The sequence below is a fragment of the Chlorocebus sabaeus genome, chromosome 25 (assembly GCF_047675955.1).
Source record: "Chlorocebus sabaeus isolate Y175 chromosome 25, mChlSab1.0.hap1, whole genome shotgun sequence".
In the NCBI taxonomy this organism is placed as follows: domain Eukaryota; kingdom Metazoa; phylum Chordata; class Mammalia; order Primates; family Cercopithecidae; genus Chlorocebus; species Chlorocebus sabaeus.
This window is the reverse complement of record NC_132928.1, coordinates 62261490-62287207: the sequence shown is the minus strand read 5'-3', so window position 1 is coordinate 62287207 and position 25718 is coordinate 62261490. Positions and strand designations below refer to the sequence as shown.

The 25718-nt window shown below is 38.0% G+C and overlaps 1 protein-coding gene across 5 annotated transcripts in view; it reads left to right on the top strand.

The window, feature by feature from the left end:
• The window catches only part of POU2F1 (POU class 2 homeobox 1), a 201115-nt gene that overhangs the window by 128809 nt on the left and 46588 nt on the right, over positions 1–25718 (top strand). For 4 of the 5 annotated variants that reach the window (XM_007989659.3, XM_007989662.3, XM_073011818.1 and 1 more), the window contains exons 3-7: positions 11427–11527; positions 16052–16105; positions 17831–17950; positions 20007–20195; positions 21964–22090. In XM_007989659.3, the coding sequence (XP_007987850.1) occupies positions 11427–11527; positions 16052–16105; positions 17831–17950; positions 20007–20195; positions 21964–22090 (591 nt within the window). Of the gene's footprint in view, positions 1–11426; positions 11528–12792; positions 15271–16051; positions 16106–17830; positions 17951–20006; positions 20196–21963; positions 22091–25718 lie in introns of those variants that run through there. The other variant, XM_073011819.1, reaches the window with a different exon arrangement.

Here is a 25718-nt window from a genome sequence, read left to right as displayed (position 1 = left end):
ATGATCCTCACTCACCACCTTAGCTTCATTATTTCCTGCTTTTGCCTTTATTCCTTGCAATCTGGATGTGTACCTAAAATTTTGTTGCATGAGTTTTTTATTGTTGATTCTTTTACGATTTTATGCAAAAGTAATTGTAAAAACTTGTATGGAAACATGAATGTAGTGTTTAAGCACTCATATCTACCACTGTGGCCGTAAGGTAGAATGTTACCGTTCCTCAGAAGGCTTCTATAGGCCCACCCTGAGCATATTCCATTCTTCTGCCACAAAAATAACCACCATCCTGAAGTTAGCATTAATGGTGACATTGCTTTTCACTCAAAATATTTTTCCATCTACATATTTATCCTCAAATAACACATTACTTAGATTTGCCTGTTTCCATAATGTAAATTGAATTACACTGTACCATGGATATTTTATTACTGGTTTCTTTTGCTCAACTTTATGTGTTTGAGATTCATCCATGTTAGTACATATGCCTTATAATTGATTTTCACTTGATATAATATCCCATTGTATACATTAGAGTGTTTCTGTTTATTCCGTCGTTGATGGACATTTGGGTTATTTCTAGGCTTTTGCTATTACAAATAATACAGCTGTAAATGACTTTGTACTTATCTCTTGATACATATATGTGAAAAAGTCCCCAGAGTATTTTATTTATTCTTATTATTTTTTATTTTTTTGACAGAATCTCACTCTGTCACCCAGGCTGGAGTGCAGTGGCGTGATCTCAGCTCACTGCAACCTCTGCCTCGCGAGTTCAAGCAATTCTCCTGCCTCAGTCTCCCTAGTAGCTGGGATTTCAGGCACCCTCCACCACGCTTGGCTAATTTTTATATTTTTAGTAAAGACAGGGTTTCACCATGTTGGCCAGGCTGGTCTCAAACTCCTGACCTGATCTGCCCGTCTCGGCCTCCCAAAGTGCTGGGATTACAGATGTGAGCCACTGCACCTAGAGTATTTTCTTAGTAGTGTTATTGCTGAACTTGTTCTAATGTTACTTAGTACTGCCAGCCAGTTTTCCAAAGCATTTGTACTGTTTTATACTGCTACTAATAGCGGCTGGGATTAACCAACTTTGCAATTTTAGCCAGTTTGTCAGGTATAAAATGGTATCTAATTAGGGTTTTAATTTGCATTTCCGTAGTTTCCAAGCAGATTGAACATCTTTTTCTGTGTTTATGGGCCATCTGTGTTTCTTCTTTGTTAAATTCCTATTCATTTATTTTGCCTGTTTTTTCTATTGAGTTGACTTTTTCTTATTGACTCATAGGAGTTCTTTGTGTATTCTCATTACTAATCCTTTGTTGTTTGTATGAATTGTAAATATTTTCTTTTTTTAATTCACTTTATGTAGCCCTTTGATGAGCTTTTAATTTTAAAGTAAATTTATGTGTTTTCATCTTTTGGTTCTTGATAAAGAGATTCTTCACTTTCCCAAGGTTAGAATGATATTCTTTTATGTTATCTTCTAAGAATGTTACAGTTTCGCATTTCACATTTTGGCTTTCAATCCTTCTGAAATTTTCTCTTTTTTTTTTAGTACAGTGTAATGTGTCTAGTTTGTTTTTGTTTTTGTTTTTTTTCAAATAGTTACCCAGCTACCCCTTTGTTGAAAACTCCACCTTTCCTCATTGACCTGTCATGTTTCATCCTTTCCTCACCTCTGTCATGTTTCAAGTGTTCATAGGTGTGTGTACCTCTGTCTCTAGACTCTGCACTGGTGTATGTGTTGATCCCTACACTAATACCACCCTGCCCCAATTATTATTGCTCTGTAAATGTTAATATCTTGATTCATGTCTACATGTTTTAAAGAACATCTTGGCCCCATGCCATTCTATGTAAATTTTAGAATCAACTTGTTAAGTTCTACCCCTCCGCTCCAAAAAAAGACAAAGAGAGAAAATAATTTCTTGAGATTTTGATATGAAGTTACTTTGAATCCATAGGTAAGTTTAGGGAGAACTGACATTTTTACAATATTGAGCTGGCATCTGTCTATACAACTGGCATACTATAGTAACTGCACGTTTTTAATTACTGGTTTTTTTTTCACTATGTTGCTCAAGCTGGTGTCAAACTCCTGGCCTTAAGCGATCCTCCCACCTCTCAAATCTCTGGGATTATAAGTGTGAGCCTCCATGTCCAGCCATGTCTTTGTTTTTAAATAAAGTTTTATAATTTTCTGTCTATGGAACTTGCTATATTTTGATAGATTTATTTTCAGGACTTTATGTCTTTTAAGTGTTTATAAATCTTTAAAAATTGTTTTCATTTGGAATATACAAAGACAATTTTGTTATTATTATTTTTTGAGACAGGGTCTCACTTTGTTGCCCACACTGGAGTGCAGTGGCAGGATCACAGCTCACTGCAGCCTCGATTTCCCACAGCTCAGGTGATCCTCCCACCTCAGCCTCCTAAGTAGCTGGGACTATTGATGTGTCCCACTATGCCTAGCTAACTTTTTTTTTTTTTTTTTTTTTTTTGGTAGAGACAGAGTTTCACCATATTGCCCCAGGCTGGTCTCCGACTCCTGGGCTCTAGGACTCTGCCCACCTTGGCTCACACCTGCTGGGATTACAGGTGTGAGCCACCCCGCCCAGCCACAAAGGCAATTTTAAAGTAGATTTTGTGTGCTGCAGCCTCATTAAACTCTCTTATTCTAATAATAAATTATTAGATTCCTTAGACTATTCTGTACACACAGTCAAATCACCTGGAAAGGGTTTTATTTTGGTTTTTCCAACTCAGATGTTTCCTTTTTTGTCTTGTTTTTGCTGGATAGGCCTTGGAGTATGATAGACGTGGTAGTAGTGTTACCAGTGGCAAATATCCGAGTTTTACAGCATCAAATGTATTACTGTAGAAGGTATTTGAGTTACTGGTGGTAAATATGTACGGGTCTGCAGCAACTTCAGTTCTTGCCTCCTCAGAAGAAAGAATTCGACTGAGGGGCGTAAGGCAGAAGAGACCAAGGTGAGTTTCAGAGCATGAGTGGAAGTTTATTTAAAAAGGCTTTAGAACAGGAAAGAAAGGAAAGCACACTTAGAAGAGTCCCAAGCAGGCATCGAGGTCAAGTGCAGTGTTTAACCTTGATCCTGGGACTTCATAGGCTGCCCCCTTTCCCATGGTTCTTCCCTTGAGATGGGCTGTGTAGTGCTCTCCTTACCCTTGGGAGGTGAGCATGCACAATGTGTTTAGGAAGTTGTAGGCATGCCTGTCTGAGGCTTTCTTCCTTTTTCTGGTGGTGTGCCCCCAGAAGGTCATACTCCGCCATTTTTGTCTTTTAATGCACATGCCCAAGAAATTCTCCCTGGTGCCTGCCTTCAGTTACCACTTTAGTACAACAAGTGTGGACCATTAGAAAATGGCCTCTCCCTGAAGCCAGCTGCCAATTTATCCTTAGAGAGGCAATATGAAAACTGCCAGACCATCACCCGACATTCTTAGTGGGCGGGGGAAGAGCCCTCTGCCCTGCTCATGCCTGTCTACCTACTGTAACAATAACTGGCCCCCTTATCTTGTTCTCAATCTTAAAGGAAATGCTTTTAATTTTTCACCATAAACTATGATGTTTGTTTATTTATTTTAATGCTTATTCTTTATCAAGTTAAAGAAACATATTCCTATGCCAAGATTGCCCCTTCCCCCTGCCCCGCCCCTCCCCACTTCTTTTTGAGACAGGGTCTCACTTTGTTCCCCAGACAGGAGTGCAGTGGCATGAGGTGGGCTCACAGTGGCCTCAACCTTCTGGGTTCAAGCAATCCTCCGACCTCAGCCCAAGTTGCTGGGACTACAGGTGTGCACCACCACGCCTGGCTGATTTTTGTATTTGGTAAAGATGGGGTTTCGTCACGTCGCCCAGGCTTGTCTCAAACTCCAGAGCTCAAATAATCCACCTGCCTCAGTCTCCCAAAATACTAGGATTATAGGCGTGAACCAGCGCACCCAGTCCCAATGCCAAGAATTTTTATCATAAGTGGATATTGAATTTGTCTAAGGGCTTTATGCATCTTTTGAGATTTCTATGTGATTTCCTCCCCTTCCCCGCCCTTTATTGAACTTGATGAATCCTGTTAATTTTTTGTTTGTTTGTTTTGAGACGGAGTCTTACTCCAGGCTTACTCCAGGCTGGAGTGCAATGGCGCTATCTCGGCTCACTGCAACCTCTGCTTCCTGGGTTCAAGTAATTCCCCTGCCTCCTCAGCCTCCTGATTAGCTGGGACTACAGGCGCGCGCCACTACACCCAACTACTTTTTGTATTTTTAGTAGAGATGGGATTTCACCATGTTGGCCAGGATGGTCTCGATCTCTTGACCTCGTGATCCTCCCGTCTCGGCCTCCCAAAGTGCTGGGATTACAGGCATGAGCCACCGCACCTGACCTAATTGATCTTTTCTCTTTTTTTGTTGCCCAGGCTGGAGTGCAATGGCGTGATCTCGGCTCACTGCAACCTCTGCCCCCCATGTTCAAGTGATTCTCCTACCTCAGACTCCCTAGATCTACCTTAGCCATAATATTTTATCTTAGTAGATTAGGTTTGCTATTATTATTTAGTGTTTTTTCATATACGTTTATGAATGAAACTGGCTTGTATTTGTATTTTTCACTTTATCAGGTTATGGTATCAAGGTTATACTGGTCTCATAAAATGAGTTAGAAGTGTTTCTGGTTTTGTTGTTCTCTGGAAACGTTTGTGGAAGATTGGAATTATTCTTTGAATTTTTGGAAGCACTTGGGTAAAATCAACAAGGCTTTTTATTCTCTTCTTGGGAAGATTTTTACTTACCTACTAATTCAGTTTCCTTAAATGCTGTGAGACTCTACGGATTTTCTGTTTCTTCTTGAGTCAGTCTTGATGAGTTATATTTTCTATAGAGTTATTCATTTTTAAGTTTTAATTTTATTGACATGAAATGCTTCACAATATATTCTTAATCTTTTTATTATCTGCAGCATTTTTTTCTCTGTTTTTTTTGAGACAGGTTCTGGCTGTGCTGCTCAGGCTCGTCTTCAACTCCTGGCGTCAAGCAATTCTCCTTGCTTCAGCCTCTCTAGAGTGCTGGAATACAGGCTTGAGCTACTGTACCTGACCTGCAATAGTTTTTGATATGCCTTTTTTGTTACACTTAAATTATTTGCTTGCTCCTTCTCTCTTGTTTTCTTGTTCCATCTTATCAGAAATTTGTAAGTTACAATGTGACAGGATTCTTTTGAAAGAACCAAGTTGGTGTTTCTATTATGTGGAAGTTTTTTTATGGTATTCATTATTCGTCTTACCTTTATTACCTTTCCTCTATTTTCTTTGGATTTATTTCCCAGTGCTCTTATCCTTATCTTCTCTGTACCATTTAATAGTATTAAACCACTTCAACCTTGTAGCTTTCTCATCCCTGGCTCCTGAAACACGCTAGTCTTAGTTTAAAAAAACTGGTTTTAGATGTAGGGGGTAAACGCACAGGTTTGTTACATGGGTATATTGCCTGATGCTGAGGTTTGGGATTTTAATGATTCTGTTACCCAAGTAGCAAACCTCTAGGACCTGTAGGTAGTTTTTTAGCCCTCGCCTTCTCCTTCCCTTCCCAGTTTTGGAATCCCTAGTGTCTGTTTCCATCTTTGTATCTTATGTGTTTAACTCCCACTTAAATGTGAGAATATGTGGTATTTGGTTTTCTGTTCCTGTGTTAATTCACTTAATGGCCTCCGGCTGCATCCGTATTACTGCATGGATTTCGTTTGTTTACGGCTGCACAGTATTCCATGGTGCATATGTATCATATTTTCTTTATCCAATCCACTGTTTTGGGCACCTGGGTTGATTCCATGTCTTTGCTATTGTGAATAGTGCTGTGATAAACATGCAAAATGCAGGTGTCTTTTGGGTAGAACGATTTATTTTTGTTTAGGTATATATCCAGTAATGGGATTGCTAGGTCGAATGGTAGTGCTGTTTTTAATTCTTTGAGAAGTTGCCAAACTGCTGTCCACAAGGACTGAACTGATTTGCATTCCCACCAACAGTGTGTATGTGGTTTTTTTTTTTTTCAGCCTTGTCAACATTTGTGGGTTGTTTTTTTTTTTCTTTTACTTTTTAATAATAGTCTGCCTAGTGTGAGATGGTATCTCATTGTTACTTTGATTTGCATTTCTGATGATTAGTGATGTTGAGCATTTTTTCATGTTTGTTGGCTGCTTGTATGTATTCTTTTGAGACGTGTCTTCTTTTGCCACGTGTCTGTCTTTGCCTGCTTTTTAATGAAGTTTTTTTTTTTTTCTTGTTGATTTAAGTTCCTTATAGATTTTGGATATTAGTCCGTTTTTGGATGCATAGTTTGCTAATATTTTCTCCTATTCTGTAGGTTGTTTATTCTGTTCATAGTTTCTTTTGATAGTTGGTTTTGGCCCCCAGTGTACCTATCTCCTCAGTCCTGTCTCTTTAGTTTAATTAAATCCCAATTGTCCATTTTTATTTTTGTTGCATTTGCTTTTGAGTACTTAGTCATAAATTCTTTGCTTAGGCCAGTGTTTACAAGAGTATCTCCTAGGTTTTCTTCTAGGGTTTTTATCGTTTGAGGTCTTACATGGAAGTATTTAATCCATCTTGAGTTAATTTTTGTATGTAATGAGAGGTAGGGGTCCAGTTTCATTCTTCTGCATGTGGTTAGCCAGTTTTCCCAGCACCATTATAGGTTGCCTGTTTCCCATTGTTTATTTTTGTTGACTGTGCCAAGGATCAGTTGGGTGTAGGTGTGGGGCTTTGTTTTAGAGGTCTTTACTCTGTTATATTGGTCTGTGTTTCTATTTTTGTACCCATACCATGCTGTTTCATTACAGTAGCCTTGTAGTATAGCTTGAAGTCAGGTAATATGATACTTCTGGCTTTATTCTTTTTTGCTTAGGATTGCCTTGGCTATTCAGGCTCTTTTAGGTTCTATATGAATTTTAGAATAGTTTCTTTCGAATTATGTAAAAAAATTTATGTTGGTAGTTTGATAAGACTAGTGTTGAATCTGTAGATTGCTTTGGGCAGTATAGACATTTTAATGGTACTGATTTTTCCAACCCTTGCACATGGAATTATTTTCTATTTGTTTGTGTCGTCTGTGATTTCTTTTAACAGTGTTTTTATGTAGTTCTCATAGATATCTTTCACTTCCTTGGTTAGATGTATTCCTAGCTGTTTTTATTTTATTTTATTTTATTTTTATTTTTATTTTAATGGCTGCTGTAAATGGGATTGTATTCTTGATTTGGTTTTCAACTTGAACATTATTGATATATAGGAATGCTACTGATTTTTGTACATTGATTTCATATCCTGAGTCCCCTGGAGTCATTTATCAGGTCTAGGAGTCTTTAAGCACAATCTTTAGATAATTTTACTTCCACTTTTCCTGTTTAGATGCTGTTTATTTGTTTCTCTTGCCTGATTGCTCCGGCAAGGACTTCCAGTACTATGTTGAATAGCAGTGGTGAGAGTGGACATCCTTGCCTTGTTCTTAGGGGAAGTGCTTTCAACTGTTGACTGTTTCATATGATACTGGCTATGAGTTTATCATAGATGGCTCTTATTATTTTGAGGTATGTTCCTTCAATGCCTAGTTTATTAGGAGTTTTTATTATACAGGGATGTTGGATTTTATTGAATGCTTTTTTCTGGTTCTATTGTGATGATCATACGGTTTTTGTTTTCATTCTGTTTATGTAGTTAATCATGTACTGATTTGTTTATGTTGAACCACCCTAGCATCCCTGGAATAAAGCCCCTTGATCATGAGGAATTGACTTTTTGATGTGCTGCTGGCTTTGGATTACTAGTATTTTGTTGAGGATTTTTGCATCTATGTTCATCTGGGATGTTGGCCTGTAGTTTTCTATTTTTGTTGTATCATTGCCAGATTTAGGTATCAAGATGATGCTGGTTTCATAGAATAAGTTAGGGAGGAGTTCCTCCTACTTGATTTTTGGGGGATAGTTTCAGTAAAATTGGTACTAGCTCTTCTTTGTACAGCTGGTAAAATTTGACTGTGAATCTATCTGGTCCAGGGATTTTTTGGTTAAGTTTTTTGTTACTAATTTCGTTTAACTCGTTACTGATCTGTTCAGGATTTCTGTAAACACGCGAGTCTTGAAGGGTTTTTTTCTACTTTTCTAACTCTTCCTTCTGTTTCTCTGTGTCTTCACATCTCCTAATATAGGTGCTCCTATTATGTCTCCTAATGTAGAGTGCTCCTTTTCTCCCAGGCACACAAAACCAAGTGCTATTTGGTTTTGGTCCCCAGTGTACCTACCTCCACATTTCTGTCTCATACTTAACTTCCAATTGGGGTATGTGTGTGTATCTGTTTCTCTCTCCTTTCCTTTTAGTTCAATTTAGGTCTTTATGTTTTACAAGAATAATTTCCATGTAATAACTACTTTCTTCTACTCCTCACCTCCCAATGGAGCCTCAGTTGCTACAGTAAAAGAGGTTAACCTGCCTTAGCACCTTAAATTCCTCTATTTATCTGAGTTGTTGTCTAAGTATTCTTTTTACCTTACTACCTTTGAATACTGTTTCGTGTTGTGTTATGAGGTGGTAAGTCCAGTGTGGCCACAACAGGAGACATAAGAAAAGCTCAGAAAAACAAAGTTTATTATACTCACAGATCCTAGAGACAGGAGGCACAGCGCACCATGCAGGGTCACATGGGGGAAGACACCAGAGTGGTGAGGAGGCAGAATATAGGAGTGAGTGGAAGGTTTAGGCCACTACCTTTCCTGGGGTTTTTAAGGGGAATAGTTAGGCTGTCACCTTTTTGCAGTGGCATGATCGTAGCTGGTTGCAGCCTCGAGCTCCTGGGCTCAAAGGATCCTTCCTGCCTCAGCCTCTGAGTAGCTGGAATTAGAGGGGAAGGCCACCCACTGGCTCTAGGCCACTACCTTTGTTGGAGTTTCTGTGGGAAAGTCAGGACAGAGTAAGCAGTTTAGGATTGGCTAACTTCAGTAATTTTGGAGGGCTTTGGGACCACCTAGGGGTGGCCTCTAGTTGCCTGGTACCTGGCCCTAGGATGAAGGCAGAATATTGCCTCTAGAGTCTGATTGAGGAAATTTGGCTCTAGATTGGTTAGTTTGTGTATCAAAGACATGCTCCTGGCTGGGCCCTTTGCTGTCTCCAAGAATTGACTAAACCTGGGAGGCGCAGTCTCTCCCCAGCCAGAAAGGTTTTTATGATGTCAAAATATCATTTATTAAAAATGTAAGAACATTTTACAATACAGAGACCATGCCTTCAGCTCATCCTCCCCCCAGAGGCAGAACCAGGGCACTTAAATACTATTACCAGTAGACCATTGTACCAGGGATACTAGACATCAGTCTCTCTGTATTATTTAGTGCTTTGTGACTTATAAGCAGTTTTGATAGCATTTTTATGCAACTTGAAAGTGGAACCAGTATACAGAATTTCCACAAATTCCATGAGAGTGGAATATTTGGTTCTCGAAGACCTCCTATTAGTAGTGTGTTAATCTTTTAAGTGCTTGTCTCTGTTTTTCAAAATCTCATATTCTTTTAGCCTTGTTGATTTATTTAATATATCTTGAGCATGTTTCTCTAATGGTGAACAGTCTCTTTTTCCTCCAGTTTTATTGAGGTATGATTGACAAAATAATACAATGCCGTACTATCTTAAAATCTCCGCAAAGGTACTGATAATCCTGCATAGGGATAGAGATAGCAACTAATGACAAACGCACAACTTTAAAATAGTGAAACTTCTACGTGTAGCTTATGGAAGTGACTCTACTTGACTAGAATGTCGTCGTGGAAAAAAATAAGAAAAAATAAAGGAGGTGACTCTAATTACATTTTATTTTCATGCAAGTTTTCAATTACTTGACACAAGCCTGCACTCAATTTTACAACTATGTATGTCTAAGTAGTTCTATAGTTTTCTATTTGTGGAAGACTTTAGGAAAAAATAGAAGAAGCGATTTTATGAATTTTTAGAAAATGAAATATTTATACATATCTTTTATAATTATCTCAAGGAAACAAATAGGGCTCTGGTTCATGTGCTATACCTAATTATTCATTCTTATTTAAGTAATACATCTGCCAGAAATTAGGGTGTGTATATTGGCAGACGTTATCACTGTCTTAGAAACACTGCTGTAAGGTTCTAACTTTGTGCCCTTCTGACTGGTCTGCTCTGGATGTGTGTGCACACATAGGTGTAAGGATGGGAAGATGGGGTATTTGAGTGGTAGGAAATGGAAGTGTAGAACCATATCCATGGTCTAGACAATTCTTACAGATTCCTGTGGTCTGTTATATTTTATTCAGTACATGATGTTCTGACTTTTTCTAAATAATAACCAGATATAGTAATTTGAAAACAATGTATTATAATACCTTGGAAGGATATTTCCGGGTGTTAGGGTGGCCTATCTTTCCATAAATTAGCCCTATTCTAATATCAGATCACAGCAAAAGTGGTTAAAAAGCGCTCGCATAACATTTTTATTTTCTTTCTTTCCCTTTTTTTTTTTTTTGAGACAAGTTGTAGCTCTGTCACCCAGGCTGGAGTGCAGTGGCGTGATCTTGGCTCACTGCAACCTCCGTCTTCTGGGCTCAAGCCATTCTCTCTCGGCCTCCAGAGTAGCTGGGACTTCAGGCGCGTACCACCACACACCTGGCTGATATTTTATAGAGATGGGGTTTCACCATGCCGCTCAGGCTGGTCTCTAACTCATAAGCTCAAGCCATCTACCCACCTCGGCCTCCCAAAGTGCTGGGATTACAGGCATGAGCCATCACACCCAGCCTCGCATAATGTTTTGAAAAATATAATTATAGCAGGGCCCTTGCTAATGAGATACATGCAGCAATCTGTTGTTTAGGATTAAAGGAATTAGTACAGCTATTGTTTTCTTTATGCTTATCATGGAAAAGGTTGCTTTTTGCCATCAGATTGCTATTCATTAAAGTGTTTGGAGTTAATAATAAGTCTTTCTTGCTCTTGGCAAAGTCACCAGTGAATTTCTTCGGTCTAAGCCACATATCAAGTAAGCTGAAAATAGAAGAGAGCCTCAGGGTCTCTTTGAACTCTGTTCGTATGCTAGCTGCTCCGGTCGTTGCATTCACATCTGAATTTTCACACACCATCTTATGATTGTAATTTATTATTTATATTTTTGTTTCTGTTTCTTAAGCTTTATCAGTGTTTGTGTACTTATCATGCAGTCCTGCTTTTAGAAGATAAACCATTTTACTGTGTTTCCTTTCTTTTGAATCCGTTCTTCTTGGAGGTATTTAGGAAAGTGTTTATGCAAAATAGGTGCCTGATGAATGTTGGTAACTGAAATCTAGTGCTTTATTTCATTTATTTCTTTTAATAGTTGTAATTATTTTACTTGCTTTCTAGGCACACAAACCAATGGTCTGGACTTTCAGAAGCAGCCTGTGCCTGTAGGAGGAGCAATCTCAACAGCCCAGGCGCAGGCTTTCCTTGGACATCTCCATCAGGTAGGACTGTTCTGTGCTCAACCATCAGTGAGAGTGAAAGATAGAGGCATAAAATACTGGGGCCTGAGGAAGTTGTTTCAGAATGTGGAACCTTTTAACTTACTTAAAGCCTAGTGCTAATTATGTGCAATTGTGTCATTCTCTTGGTTAGTATGAAATCCTATGGTTTAGTTGAGTGTAGAGTCATTGACTCCACAGGTGTGTGGGAAACAAAGGAATTCCTTATTGTGAATGGAATGTGTATAGTAACTGTTTGCTGTTTTTATAAGTGGGTATCTGTGGCGGCTGCCTGATGGTAGAAATTATCAAAATCATCCAAAAAGATGTAGCTACCATTGCCTGAGACCTGCTGTAAAAGGCTCTGAGCTGCGAGCTCATTTCTGTCCTCTAAAACAGTTCCAGACCATGACAGTTGATTTGGGCAACTACTCAGAGGCTTTTGCTTGACTATGACCCCCGCCCCCTAGTTTGAGGTTCAAAAGACTCTGCTTCAACTTTGTTAGCCTGTGTCACAACATTTTTTTTCCCTGGGTCTAAAACAGGCCATGAATTCTGTTCATTCATGTTTTAGCTATAATGTAGAGGGAACGGGAATAAAAAAACAAACACTGGTACTCAATAGTTTTGGGATATGGAAGCTGATTAAAAATGGGAAACAGTGAAAACAGTTGGGAGCTAGACTATCAGAGTATCTCAACCCCTTGACTCATGTTCACAATTATATATTAGAGTAATATTTTGGTGGTCTACATGTGTTGATAGTAATGGTGCTAGTGATGATGCCTAATGATGGTGATGGTAGTGATTCAGTGAAAAACCCGTATGGACATAAGACCTCCCAGGTTACATATTAACATATTAAGTTACTGAGCACTGAATATATACATCTTACTAAAGTCTTTTCATCAAAATATGTCATCAGACCACCTAAACTATGAAAGAAATTCTTCTACTTGAAAACAGGTAAAATCCTGGCAAGCTGTTCTAAAGCCCGTTTATTTGTTCACAGACTCAAAGAGATATCCTGTAGGCAGCAGTTATCATCTTCTATTAGAGTGAGGCCTAATGGAACACTTTTGCTCAGGCACATAGCTTTGTTTGTATCTTTGAAATGGAAAAACTGTGACATTAACTTTCAGATAAAATATTAAGATAAATCAACATCTAAAATGAATTTTAAAATATTTTACATATATCCTAGAAGAAAAAAATGTTTTCATGTTGATTTTTTTTCTAAGAACATATTCAAGCCTCCACTAATTTTTCTGGGTTCCTAAGAGGAATAGCATTTTTGACAGAATTTAGTCAATTATTTGGACCTAGTAAGCATCTTTATCTGGCTTAAATATGTGATGGTCCAAATGTATTAAAGACTCCCTGAGGGCACACAGATGATGTGCAGTTTTCTCCCCACCGGGTCCAAATTCCGAGATGATTGCAACTCTCCCTGTACCAGCTCCGAGACCTCTAGATCTGGCCACTGATTACCAAAGTCATAGACCCTTCAATACCACCCAGACCACAGGACTGCAAACCAAAGAATTTTACTTGAAATTGCGACACCATTAAATCTCCCATCAAGACACAAGTCCTTGCATCTGATTAGATACATAATTAACAGTGTGACAATTGCCTTCTATTTCCAGCTCCCTTATTGAGAGAATTAGCACCTTGAACCTTTCCTTACCATAATTATAATATACATACACAAAATAGATGGTTTTAGATCTGTTGCCCCATTGACTATAAGTTCCATAAAAATGGAAACCTTTGTTGTTTACCTGTGTCCCAGCATTTACCAAAGAACCCCATGATACAACAGGTGTTCAGTAATTATTTGTTGAATAAATTTATAGATGACTAAATGGTCAAGTATGAGACTACTGAGGAAGAAATGATTAGCTTAACCTGTACAGTCTAAGACATTTCTCTCAGGGTGATTTTTGAGCTGAGTCTTGAAGGGTGTTAGAAACTAGCTAAATGGAGTTGGTAAAGGAATGCTCTCTTTTTATTTTTAACTTCCTATTTTTAAAAAGCTTTCAAATCTATAAGAGTTACAGCAATAGAACAGTGTTCATCTAAAAGCCCTTCCCCTAGAATCACCAATTGTTACTGTTTTACCATATTTGCTTTATACCATATGTGTATATGTATGTATGTACACAAATTTTTTTTTGAGATGAGGTCTTATTATGTTGCCCAGGTTGATCTCCAACTCCTGAGCTCAAGTGATCTTCCTGCCTCCTATACAACTATGATTATAGGCGTATACCATGGCACCGAGCCAAAAAAAATTTTTTTTGCTAACTCCTTTGAAAGTTGCAGACATTGTAACCATTTACTTCTAAATACTTCAGCATGTTTTTCATAAAAACAGCATTCTCTTATAAAACTACAGTGCAAATTTCAAATTCCAGAAATTTAACATTGATGCGATATCATTTTCCAATATTGGCCCATATTTATATACTTCCTGCCCACAATCCAGTCCATACTTTGCATTTAGCTGTCATGTCTGTTAAGTCTCTTTAATCCAGAACAATTCCTCAGCATGTCTTTGTCTTTCATGATATTGGCATTTTTGAAGAATAGAGGCCAGCTGTTTTATAGAATGCCCCTTTAACTTGAATATGTTTGATTGTTCCCTCAGTGGCTGAATTCAAGTTACGCATTTTTGAAAGGAATACAAGAGAAGTGATGCTGAGTCCGTCTCGGTGCATTCAGAAGCCATATCATATTGCTTTGTCCCATTATTGTGATATTAAGTTTGATTATTTTATTGAGGTAGTGTTGATCAGATTTGTCCACTGTAAATATGTTTTTTTGCCTCCTGGTAGGTAATACTCTGTGAGGCAGTACTTTAAAGACTGTATAAATATCCCGTTCCTCAACAAACTTTTACCCTGAAACATAATAAGTAAAAACCACATAAAATTTTTATCTTCTTCAAATCTTTGTACCTGAAGCTCTTTCCTTGGGCTCTTTGACTTCTTAGCCTTTAGGCCTTAAATATATTATCTCTTCAGGTGGGCCTCTCCTGATTACACTGTATTTTAAATGTGTTCTACATATGTCTTCAGATTTGTTTTTTTTGTTTTGTTTTTGTGTTCGAGGGTTCTCATCTGCTAACAGGACTAGCAGTTTCAAATAAAGGACATAGTAGTCAATGCATTTTAGCTCTTAACTCTTTACTGAGCTCCATACCAACATTTATATTTAATCTCAGGACATCTTGATGCTATGTGGTATATACAAAATGAAACTCATTATCTTCCCTGTCCCTGTTAGTGGTACTAACATTTTCCATTTGCCCAGATTTGAACCCTGGAATAATGTATGACTCTCTTCTCTTCATCTAAATCCAGGCAGGATCCTTATGTAGTGCATTGCAGAGACTTGCATGTTTCCTACTTTTTATTCCCACTGCCACCATTCTAGTTTAGTTTTCCATTTATTCTAGCCTAGTTTATATTCTCTTTCTCCCTTCTCAGTCTTTCTTTGTTTCAGGACAGCAGTATACACCAGTTATTTTGTAGTGTTTCTCAGTTTGGGTTTGTCTGATTTTCATCGTGATTAGATTCAGATTCTATACTTTTGTTAGGAATGCAGCATAAGCAATGCTGTATTCCTCTCAGTGCATCATAGCAGAAGTCATGTGTCTCCTTCCTGATGACTCTTGTTTGTGCTCACTTGATTATTTGTCTGCCAGGTTTCTCCAATGAAAAGACACTATTTTACCGTTTGTAAGTATTAAGTATCATTGGAGACATAGTTGAGAATATGTAAATATCCTGTTACTCCTCAGATTTCTCACCCATTAGTTATCCATTGATGACTCTGCCTAAATCATAGTTCTTATCATAGTTGCCAAATGATGGTTTTCTAATCCCATGTGTATCCTTATTTCACATAACCATGATTTGAACTTCCTGAATGTATGAAATGTTTTGACAGACATTTATGTGTGGTTTATAGGATAGATTTCTTATTTTGGCTAAGAGTTTTAAGTTATGATTATAAATGTTTTAAGGACTGGGCTGTGTGGGTGTGTAAATATATTTCTACTCTGGTGTATACATGGGACATTTGAAATTAAAATAAGTAGATGGTTCTGATTGTTTCTTATAATAAATAATGTATATAGATAGCTTATTATATGTTCTTTAACACAATGTGGAAGATTAATTAAATTTTTAGAATCTAAGCATTCTATGAATACAAACAGAATGTTATATAAGGAACATTCAATACAAGTGTGGCATGGCTGATAGTGTTCATTTAGTGTGGGAAAACGTCTTCAAAAAAAGATTAACAGCATTTTTCTGTGGGACCAGTGGGAGTGGGGTAGGGTGGGTTGAGAAGGGACTTAGCTTGTTCATAAAGTTTCAACTCAGTAAGACAGACCTCTTTGTCTTCTCAGTTCTAGCTCGGTGACACATAGTAGACTTAAAATATTTAGTGATGACAACCCCTTGTGATGAATGTCAACAGTATTAAACTAGAATTTCCCCTGATTACTTACAGGTCCAACTCGCTGGAACAAGTTTACAGGCTGCTGCTCAGTCTTTAAATGTACAGGTAAACTGGGACCTGGGATTATGGATCAATCTTTTATTTATTTTTTCTTACATTTTTCTAATTTTCTATAGTGAGCATATATTTTTAATAGAAAATGCTTAGAAGTATTACCTTTTTAAAATTAGTGAATCTCGTGAAGATTCAAATAATGATAATTATTACCATTAATGAAAATCAATTTTATATTCTGCTACTGTGCATGAATGAGAGATGGACAGGAAAAGTCTGCTTTCCAAGTTTTATGTGTAAGTTCAGTAAAAATGTTTCTAAGTTATACTGCTATAACACATACCTAAACACACAGCCTGAAAGTTCTCTTAAATGCCAGTTTGTTTCCAAAAGGCTTGTTATTTATCATTTTTGATGTCTTAGGGAGACCTTATAGGGCAGAGGAAAGAACACTGGACTGTTCACAAAAGTGTTCACAAAAACAGTTTGACCGGGTTTGCATTCTCATTCTGCCACTGACTAGCTGTGTGACCTTTGGCAAGTCACATAACCTCCTTGGGTTCAGTTTTTCTCATCTGTACTTAAGTGGGGACATTTATAAGATTGCCAGGGTTCCTCTCCACCCTAAAATGTTAGGCTTCTAATAATTGTAATTAAACCTGTTCATAGATATTGGTGGACAGACAGTCAAAATGTTAAAACAAATCTGGCCACCTTCCTTCTTTGAACCATATGGCAAAACATACAAAGTTCAAGTGTTAGGCAGTGCTCTCTAACATTTCTATCAACCTGCTGGTTCCTTTCATTATAGTGTTTAGGTAACTAGCAGTCAAGAGAGAAAGACAGTATTATGGAAGATTGATTTCAGTGTTGCTAATGACTAAAGACCTTGGGTTGAGCATTTCATGAAACCCAGTTGAATATGGACCTAGTAACACGTGGGAACAAGGAGAGAAAAGAAAAAGAGATAATATGACCTTACTTTCTGAGGGAGAGGAGGCGGAAAATTGCCTTGGTTGCCATGGTAAACTTTCATCCCTTAGAGAGATGTTGGCAAACAGGCTGTATCTCCAGTGCAGAATGTTTACAGTCCTGCACTGTAATTATCTCTCAATGACTGGCAGAATTAATCAGAACATTTATGTTAATTAGCCTTGCTGCAGTCCCTAAAACAGGTGGTGGGAAATATGCAAATCTATGCAGAATTTTAATGCTTTGCATAACCAGTTTTAATTACCATAAAATTTTCTCTTCGTGCCCCTCTGTCTTGACTGCAGCATTTTCTCTCTGAGCTTGTGTGTTAGTTGATGGGAGTTGCTAGATTTACCGTTCTGTGAAATATTAGGTGGAAAGTTCTGTGGATCAAGCGATCATTCTCTGAGGTGGTATATGGAGAAGTTTCAGACTGACTACCAGGTGTGTTAAAATATTGGTATGGAAGGTCTAATGTAGAGGTGAATTGAAAATGTGTTCTTCCCTTTACCCCCTATTTCTAGAGTTGAGGAACTGGGGGCTATGAAAAATAATCTATAAATTGGTGGGGGATGACTATTTATTTTTAAAAATTATAGTAGCAGCTTTGCTGGCATTGAAATTAAAAAGTCTAAAAACTTAGTATGTGAAACTAGGAAGATACAAAGAAAAGAAAGGAGGTAAACCAGAACTCATGACTGAGTAAGTCCATGGTTTAAAGGATTCCTAAAAGATGGGGTTTTAAGTACATTTCTTTTAATCAACTATTTGCAATCTTTTATTTCCTACCCCACTCCACGTCAGTCTAAATCTAATGAAGACTCGGGGGATTCACAGCAGCCAAGCCAGCCTTCCCAGCAGCCTTCAGTGCAGGCAGCCATTCCCCAGACCCAGCTTATGCTAGCTGGAGGACAGATAACTGGGGTAAGTGTTCACTGAGAGAATTATAATAAACTTTTTCTGTGTCAGAACTGCCATTGGCCAATATCTGATTAGAATTTTTCACCATAGCTGGCAGCAACATGGCTATGCCTGGCACTATTTTGTCTTTAAGGAACTTCCTACACTGCAGGTAGCTCTGAAAAAGGAATTATCTTTGTCATAAGTTTTCAGGATATCTTTTGTTAGAATTGTGGATGCTCTGGATAAATTACAACTTTATTAAACCCCCGTTTCAGGTGTTGCTTCACCTTGCAATGCAGTAATTATCGTATAGTTGAGATCATTACACTGAAAATGGCAGTTGTCCATTTGGCATTAAGACATCACTGCAGGGTCGAAGTTAAAGAATGAATTAGTACCTGCAAAAGAAAAACTTTTTTCTTTAAGTTACTGTGTAATGGTCTAAAATAAAACATGTGTCTTCATATCCTAACTCTGCAACTTACCGTGTGCCTAATTACTTCATTTTCCTCTACCCCAGTTTTCCTTCTGTTAAATGGAGATACTAATAATACCCATCTTACATTATGTTGTGAAGATTGGAGATAATACTATAAAGCTTATAGAACAGTGCTTTGCATGTAGCATTCAACAAATGTTGTTTATTTTTATTCTTGATCTTAGCCAAAAGGCTGAGGTCTGTCATTTATTTTTTATTGTTAATAAATTGACCTGTGTGACTATATTAAGCTTTTAAGTTTTCAACTGTCTTTTCTCTAAGGCACCATTCAAAGTATTTTTCCAATGTTGAAAATTTGTGTATTAAATTATCTTTGTGGGGATTGGTTTAGGGCAATAGTAAGGAATAGTTGTTATTCAATTCACATCGCATTAACTCCCAAGAATTTTCTGGGTTTTTTTTTTCTGTTTCTTTTTTTTTTTTTCCAGTTGTGTATTTTGTCAGTGGACAACTGTTTTAAGAACTGTTGCAAAATTGTTTACAAAAATCCCATCAGTAAAGATGTATGTATGTATATATATTATATAAAAATTAAAAATATATCTATACTTTATATATACACATATCCCTTAAAGGGTTTTGAGTTTTTGAATGGTTTCGTTTTGAGCCTTATGTTTCTAATGCACAAATTGTGTTTGTTTCTTTTAGAGAAGGTTGTGGCACTAAGTGACTGTACATATACTTCAGAAAATTATGGTTCCATCTTATTTGATCAATCAGAACATGTCACCAAAAGAAAAGTAGAACACACTTACTATGATTTAAGTGTGTTTGAAATAAGTTGCATTATGAAAGCAAGTTTAAATATGCTGTAAATACATTTCCTACTTTACTATTTGGGTCTTATTTTTGGTGACTAGTGTCTACAATAGTAAGAGGGAGTTGGGATTCTAAGTTCCTGTGGCTGGAGCTTCTATTAAACCTGGGCATTCGGGTTCATTTGCATGTAAAGAGAACTGCTATGACCACCTGTTTCATAGAGATAATGTGTTGGGAAGGAGATGTAAAGTTGCAGAGACTCAATACTTTCAATAACAGAAAAGATTGTATTAGGGAGGAGCCTGTAGGGAGACTTGTAAAAGAAACAAATGGAGCTCATATTCTTTAGTCATATCTTTGGACTTAATGGAAATGATGGAATATGGCAGGGATTCATGCTAATAGGAAGCAGCTGGGCCTTATCAGTTCTTTCCTTGGTTATATCCAGCATCCTTGTTCCTCATTCATCTGACTAATCACTTGCTGTTTGGTTGGGTGTAAATTTCTTTTCATATCCTGTCAGCGGTGATTCTTTTTTTTTTTTTCTTGCTTACTAATTAATTACTTTCTTGACCAAACCCTAGGGCCCTGGACAAGCTTGAATGATTAAGTCCAGAGTGGGGACCACCATTTTAATTTAAATGTTCTGCTAGTAATGGTAGTTTGATCACTGATGAACATTTTAGCTGTCTGCTAAGCATGTGAAGTTGGGTAGCTGGGGACTAATATGATTTGAGTTACCTATTACAAAGCAGTTGACTCGCATTGGGAGACTTTCTCCTTCAACACTTTCCCATTATGTGTTCTGATTTTGTTTAGCTTACTTTGACGCCTGCCCAGCAACAGTTACTACTCCAGCAGGCACAGGCACAGGCACAGCTGCTGGCCGCTGCAGTGCAGCAGCACTCCGCCAGCCAGCAGCACAGTGCTGCTGGGGCCACCATCTCCGCCTCTGCTGCCACGCCCATGACGCAGATCCCCCTGTCTCAGCCCATACAGATCGCACAGGTGAGTAAGGAACTCCAATAGCGGGAGCAGCAAGTGAGGAATAAAGTGGCAGGTTTTATTTAATGTTAAATTAACTTTTTGATTGTTAGTGTGGGGCCTTAACTGCCTGAGGAGCTCTGGATCAGTGAGGTAAGTGGTACCCTTCCTTACCACTGAATTAGAAATAATGTTTGTTTGTTTATTGTAGTTGATATTATAAACATATAGCTGATTATTTGAATAACTATTTATATTGACAATTCTTGAATAATTAGCTGGCATATTTTTGAAGCAGGGGATTACTGTATTTATTTTAATTAGCTAATTACAGCAGACATGAATTTTTTTCATGTACTTTGCGGTGAATGTTGCCACCCATGTATGAGAGAGACAGTGAGTAATCTCTGCTATGGAGTGATTAACATTGTGGAGAACATGATTGCATTAGAATGTTGTTTGGTTTCAGTTTTCACATTTTAGGGCAAAGTATCTAGAGATAATAAAAATTTATTTAAGAAGCGCTGGACATGGTGCCTCACACCTGTAATCCCAGCACTTTGGGAGGCTGAGGCCGGCAGATCTCTAGGTCAGGAGATCAAGACCATCCTGGCTAACACAATGAAACCCCGTCTCTACTAAAAATATAAAAAACTAGCCGGGCGTGGAGGCAGGCACCTGTAGTCCCAGCTACTCAGGAGGCTGAGGCAGGAGAATGGCGTGAACCCAGGAGGCGGAGCTTGCAGTGAGCCGAGATCACGCCACTACACTCCAGCCTGGGTGACAGAGTGAGACTCCATCTCAAAAAAAAAAAAAAAAAAAAATTATTTAAGAAGCATACACAATAGTACCAGGGAGGAAAATAAATAAAATCTTTTATCTCAGGAAGAGGAAAAAGGTATAAGTAGTTGTATCAGTAAAATATATGAAGAGTTATGAGTCTAATTGTTAGACAGCTGTCTTTATGCCTGTCAGAAAAGACTCAGAAATGGACTTAACTTGTAGCAAGAGTTTGACTAACCATTTAAAAAGAACTAACTATAAGAGTAGAGATATCAGACTAGTCTTTATACAGTCTTTATCAAGATAATGTTTTGATTTTGGCCACTTTCTCATCACCAGATAAATGTTTTTAGTGCCAGCTGTGAGACCTTATATGAACATTAGTCTAAATAAGATAACGTACATGAAACACTTTGAAAATTATAAAATAGTAGGCCAATGTAAGGTGCTATTGTTGTTAGGGATCAAATTTTTATATGGATAGCTATTTTTTATTTTAAAAAATTGAATACTTTAGAACATGTGGAAAAGGGCAAAAAAACTGAATACTGATTTTTTCAGTTAAGTTAGATAAGCTGTTGTCAAATGTCATAAGTCATTATAGGCCCTTTATTGATGGAAATTCAGATATAATGCGATTAATTTTTATTTAAGAGAATATCAAATATTTAAAAACTCTTTTCTCACTTGATTTTTAAAACTGGTCTTTATGTGATAAAAAACAGAAGTATATTTGTTCTGAGGGAATTTTAAAGAACCTTTGAAAATTAGGCTTATCATAACAATATATGTCAGTCCACAAAAATAGTAAGTAAGTTGCAGAGGCTCCAGGTTGCTTCACATGCTTTGTCAAGCACACACACAGCATACCCTGTTTGGAATATGAAAGCATGCCAAGTATTTACTCTTCTTTATTTGGAGGTGACAGAAATCATCAGCTGGAAGCCTTATAATTAAGTGAACTTTTATTTCAGAATCTCCAATCCATGTTTTAATTCCAATTTTTCAGGATCTTCAACAACTGCAACAGCTTCAACAGCAGAATCTCAACCTGCAACAGTTTGTGTTGGTGCATCCAACCACCAATTTGCAGCCAGCGCAGTTTATCATCTCACAGACGCCCCAGGGCCAGCAGGGTGAGCTCCTCCTCAGAGCTTATTAGTGATATACCAAGGCTGTTCACTGAATGTTACACATGCATGAACTACTGTCATTTTGGCCCTGAAACTATTAGAACAATGTTTTTTATTAAATTTTGGTTGATTATAAACTTTTGTTTAAGAAAAAGATTTTTTTTTTTTTTTTTTGGTCATAAATACCACATTATTGAAGGTTGTCCTGAACTGCCATTCATCTGCTTAATCACTAAGGAAGAACCAAGAGTTTGGCCAGAAGTCTAAGTGAAATTATTCAACATGCCAAACATGAATTGGATAAGTTGCTGCTAGTGTTTTAATTGTTTTTCATGGAAGTGTATTCAAAGAATATAGACTGAGTGTTGAAAGTATGTGCTTCTAACCATTGTTTTTTAATTTAAGGAGGAAAGGCTTATAATAGAAACTACAAATTTTGTGAGTTATAAAAAACATCTTTGAGTCCTTTGAGTGGTAAATATTATATAATTAATATATCAAACAAGCAATCGTGTGTAAGGTCGGTTAATGTAATCAGGGTGGAGAGTGTTAAGAGTATCAAGGCTTCAACCCAAGGAACATTAGTGCATCACTACTGATTCTTTATTATTTCTAAGTGGGTTTTTTTGCCTTTTTTCTTCTTAATCATTCATTCCAAAGTCTTTTGTCATGAAATAATTATTCTAGCACATGTTCAAGGTTCAAAGATGAGTAATGCAGTGTTTACTTGCAGAGAGTTCACAATTTGGTGACAGGGAAACAGACCTAAATTGTGTTAGACTTGATATGCACAGAATGCTATGGGAACCAAGCAAAGAGACCCCTGTAACTTTGTGCTCAGATAAGTCTTCACAGTGAATTTGGGAAAATGCATTCATAGGCTTACAAAAGGGAGAATGTCAGTCTTGGAAAATGAACAGCATTTGCAAAGCTTAGAAACATGGGAGAAAAATCAATAAGCTGTGTTAGAGAACTATAAGTAGTGCCTTACAATGGCAGAAGAAGTTTGCATATACAGGTAATAGTGAAATTTGAGCCCAGAAAGATTAGCAGAGACCAGATCATTAAAGAACCTTAGATTAAGTTTCCAGGAGTTTGACCTTAAATCCTATAGCTTAGTGCTTCCTAAGATTGATATATTTAAGAGTCACTTGGTGGCCGGGCGTGGTAGCTCACACCTGTAATCCCAGCACTTTGTGAGGCCAAGGCAGGCAGATCATGAGGTCAGGAGACTGAGACCATCCTGGCTAACACGATGAAGCCCCATCTCTACTAAAAATACAAAAAAATTAGCCGGGCGTAGTGGCAGGTGCCTGTAGTCCCAGCTACTCAGGAGACTGAGGCAGGAGAATGGCATGAACCCAGGAGGCGAAGCTTGCAGTGAGCCAAGATCGAGCCACTGCACTCCAGCCTGGGCAACAGAGAGAGACTCCGTCTCAAAAAAAAAAGTCACTTGAGGGATTAGAAAAGTTTCCTGAGCCCTAACCCCAATCCCCCAATTATTTTTATTCTTATTTTTAAACTTTTAGGTTCAGGGTTACACTCAGGTTTGTTACATAGATAAATTACATGTCATAGGGATTTGGTGTACAGATTATTTCATCACCCAGGTAATAAGCATAATATCTGATAGGTAGTTTTTTCAATTCTCACCCTCCTCCCACCCTCTACCCTCAGGTAGACCCTGGTGGCTGTTGTTCCCTTCTTTGTGTCCACAGGTACTCAAAGTTTTTATGGCTGTGTAGTATTCTATTGTGTATATGCACCACATTTTTTTAAATCCAGTCTAGTGTTGATGGATATTTAGGTTGATTCCATGTCTTTGCTTTTGTGAATAGTGCTGCAATGAATATACGCACGGGTATGTGTCTTTATGGCAGAAAAATTTATATTACTTTGGGTATATACCCAATAATGGGATTGCTCTATCAAATGGCAATTCTAAGTTATTTGAGAAATCACCAAACTGCTTTCCACAATGGCTTAACTAATTTATATTCCCACAAGCAGTGTATAAGCGTTCCCTTTTCTCCACAGCCTTGCCAGCATCTGTTATTTTTTGAGTTTTGTTTTTTGTTTTTTGGGATTTTAAGAGACGGAGTTTCACTCTTGTTGCCCAGGCTGAAGTGCAATGGCACAATCTCGGCTCACCGCAACCTCTGCCTCCTGGGTTCAAGCAATTCTCCTGCCTCAGCCTCCCAAGTAGCTGGGATTACATGCGCCACATGCCCAGCTATTTTTTTTTTTTTTTTTTTTTTGAGACATAGTTTCACTCGTTGCCCAGGCTGGAGTGCAGCAGCACAATTTCAGCTCGCTGCAACATCCACCTCCTGGGTTCAAGCGATTCTCCTGTCTCGGCCTCCTGAATAGCTAGGATTATACGCGCCTGCCACTATGCCAGGCTAAGTTTTGGTTTTTAGTAGAGATGGGGTTTCACCATGTTGGCCAGGCTGGTCTCAAACTCCTGACCTCAGGTGATCTGCTCACCTTGGCCTCCCAGAGTGCCAGGATTACAGGCATGAGCCACCACCTTTTTTTTTTTTTTTTTTTTTTTTGAGATGGAATAAATAGGAAATTGATTCACAGGCTCCTCGTTCTTGCTTTATTTGGTTTGTTTGTTTGTTTTTGAGATGGAGTTCAATGGCATGATCTTGGTTCACTGCAACCTCTGCCTCCCGGATTCAAGCAGTTCTCCTCCCTCAGCCTCCCAAGTAGCTGGGATTACAGGCATGCGCCACCACACCCAGCTAATTTTGACATTTTTTTTTTTGAGACAGTCTTGCTCTGTCAACCAGGCTGGAGTGCAGTCCACAATCATGGCTCACTGCAGTCCCAGCCTCTTGGGATCAATCAGTCCTCCCACCTTAACCTTCAAAGCAGCTGGGACTAGTGTGTACTCTCTCACTTAGCTAATTTAAAAAAAAAAAAAAATTTTTTTGTAGAGACATGTCTTGCTGCAGTTGCCCAGACTAATCTTGAACTCCTGGGTTCAAGCAATCCTCGTGCATCAGCCTCCCAAAGTGCTGAGTTTTTAGGCATGAGCCACTGTATCTGGACTCACTTTGAGGAGTCTAATGTGAATGGCCCAATATCTTCCAGTAAGAAAGTTTTCTGTAAACTCTGCTAAACCGCAGATTTAATCAGAAAAGTGGCATTTCCAAGTTTGTATTGAATAAAGTTCGTGTTGAAACTTGGGTAGGAAAAACTGGTAAATAAGTAGGTAGAGGGGACAGGACCTGGTGGCCAGTTATATTTGATTAATGATAGGAAAGAGGTATCTAGGTATAATGCCTGGGTTTTTAGGAAACTACAAGGGTTGATAGGTTCAGAGGAAATATAATATATGTAGTATTAGAAGAGCCTTGGTGAAACCAATCTTTCAGGTATAAAGGATTAAGTAGATTCAAAAGATACTGCATTTTCAGAAGTCAAAAACTGGTGGAGAGTGGTAGTCGCAATGGAAGAAAATTCCAAGAGGGAAGGAGAAAGTGACCTAGATGAGAAAGACTTAGGAAGGTCAATGCTAAGTGTGTTTATTAGATTTGTTAGATTTGTTAAGATGGAATGAGATTGCCTTCATTCACTTGCAGCAAAGCCAAGAGCATTGTCTTTCCCTTTTCAAATCTGGGAC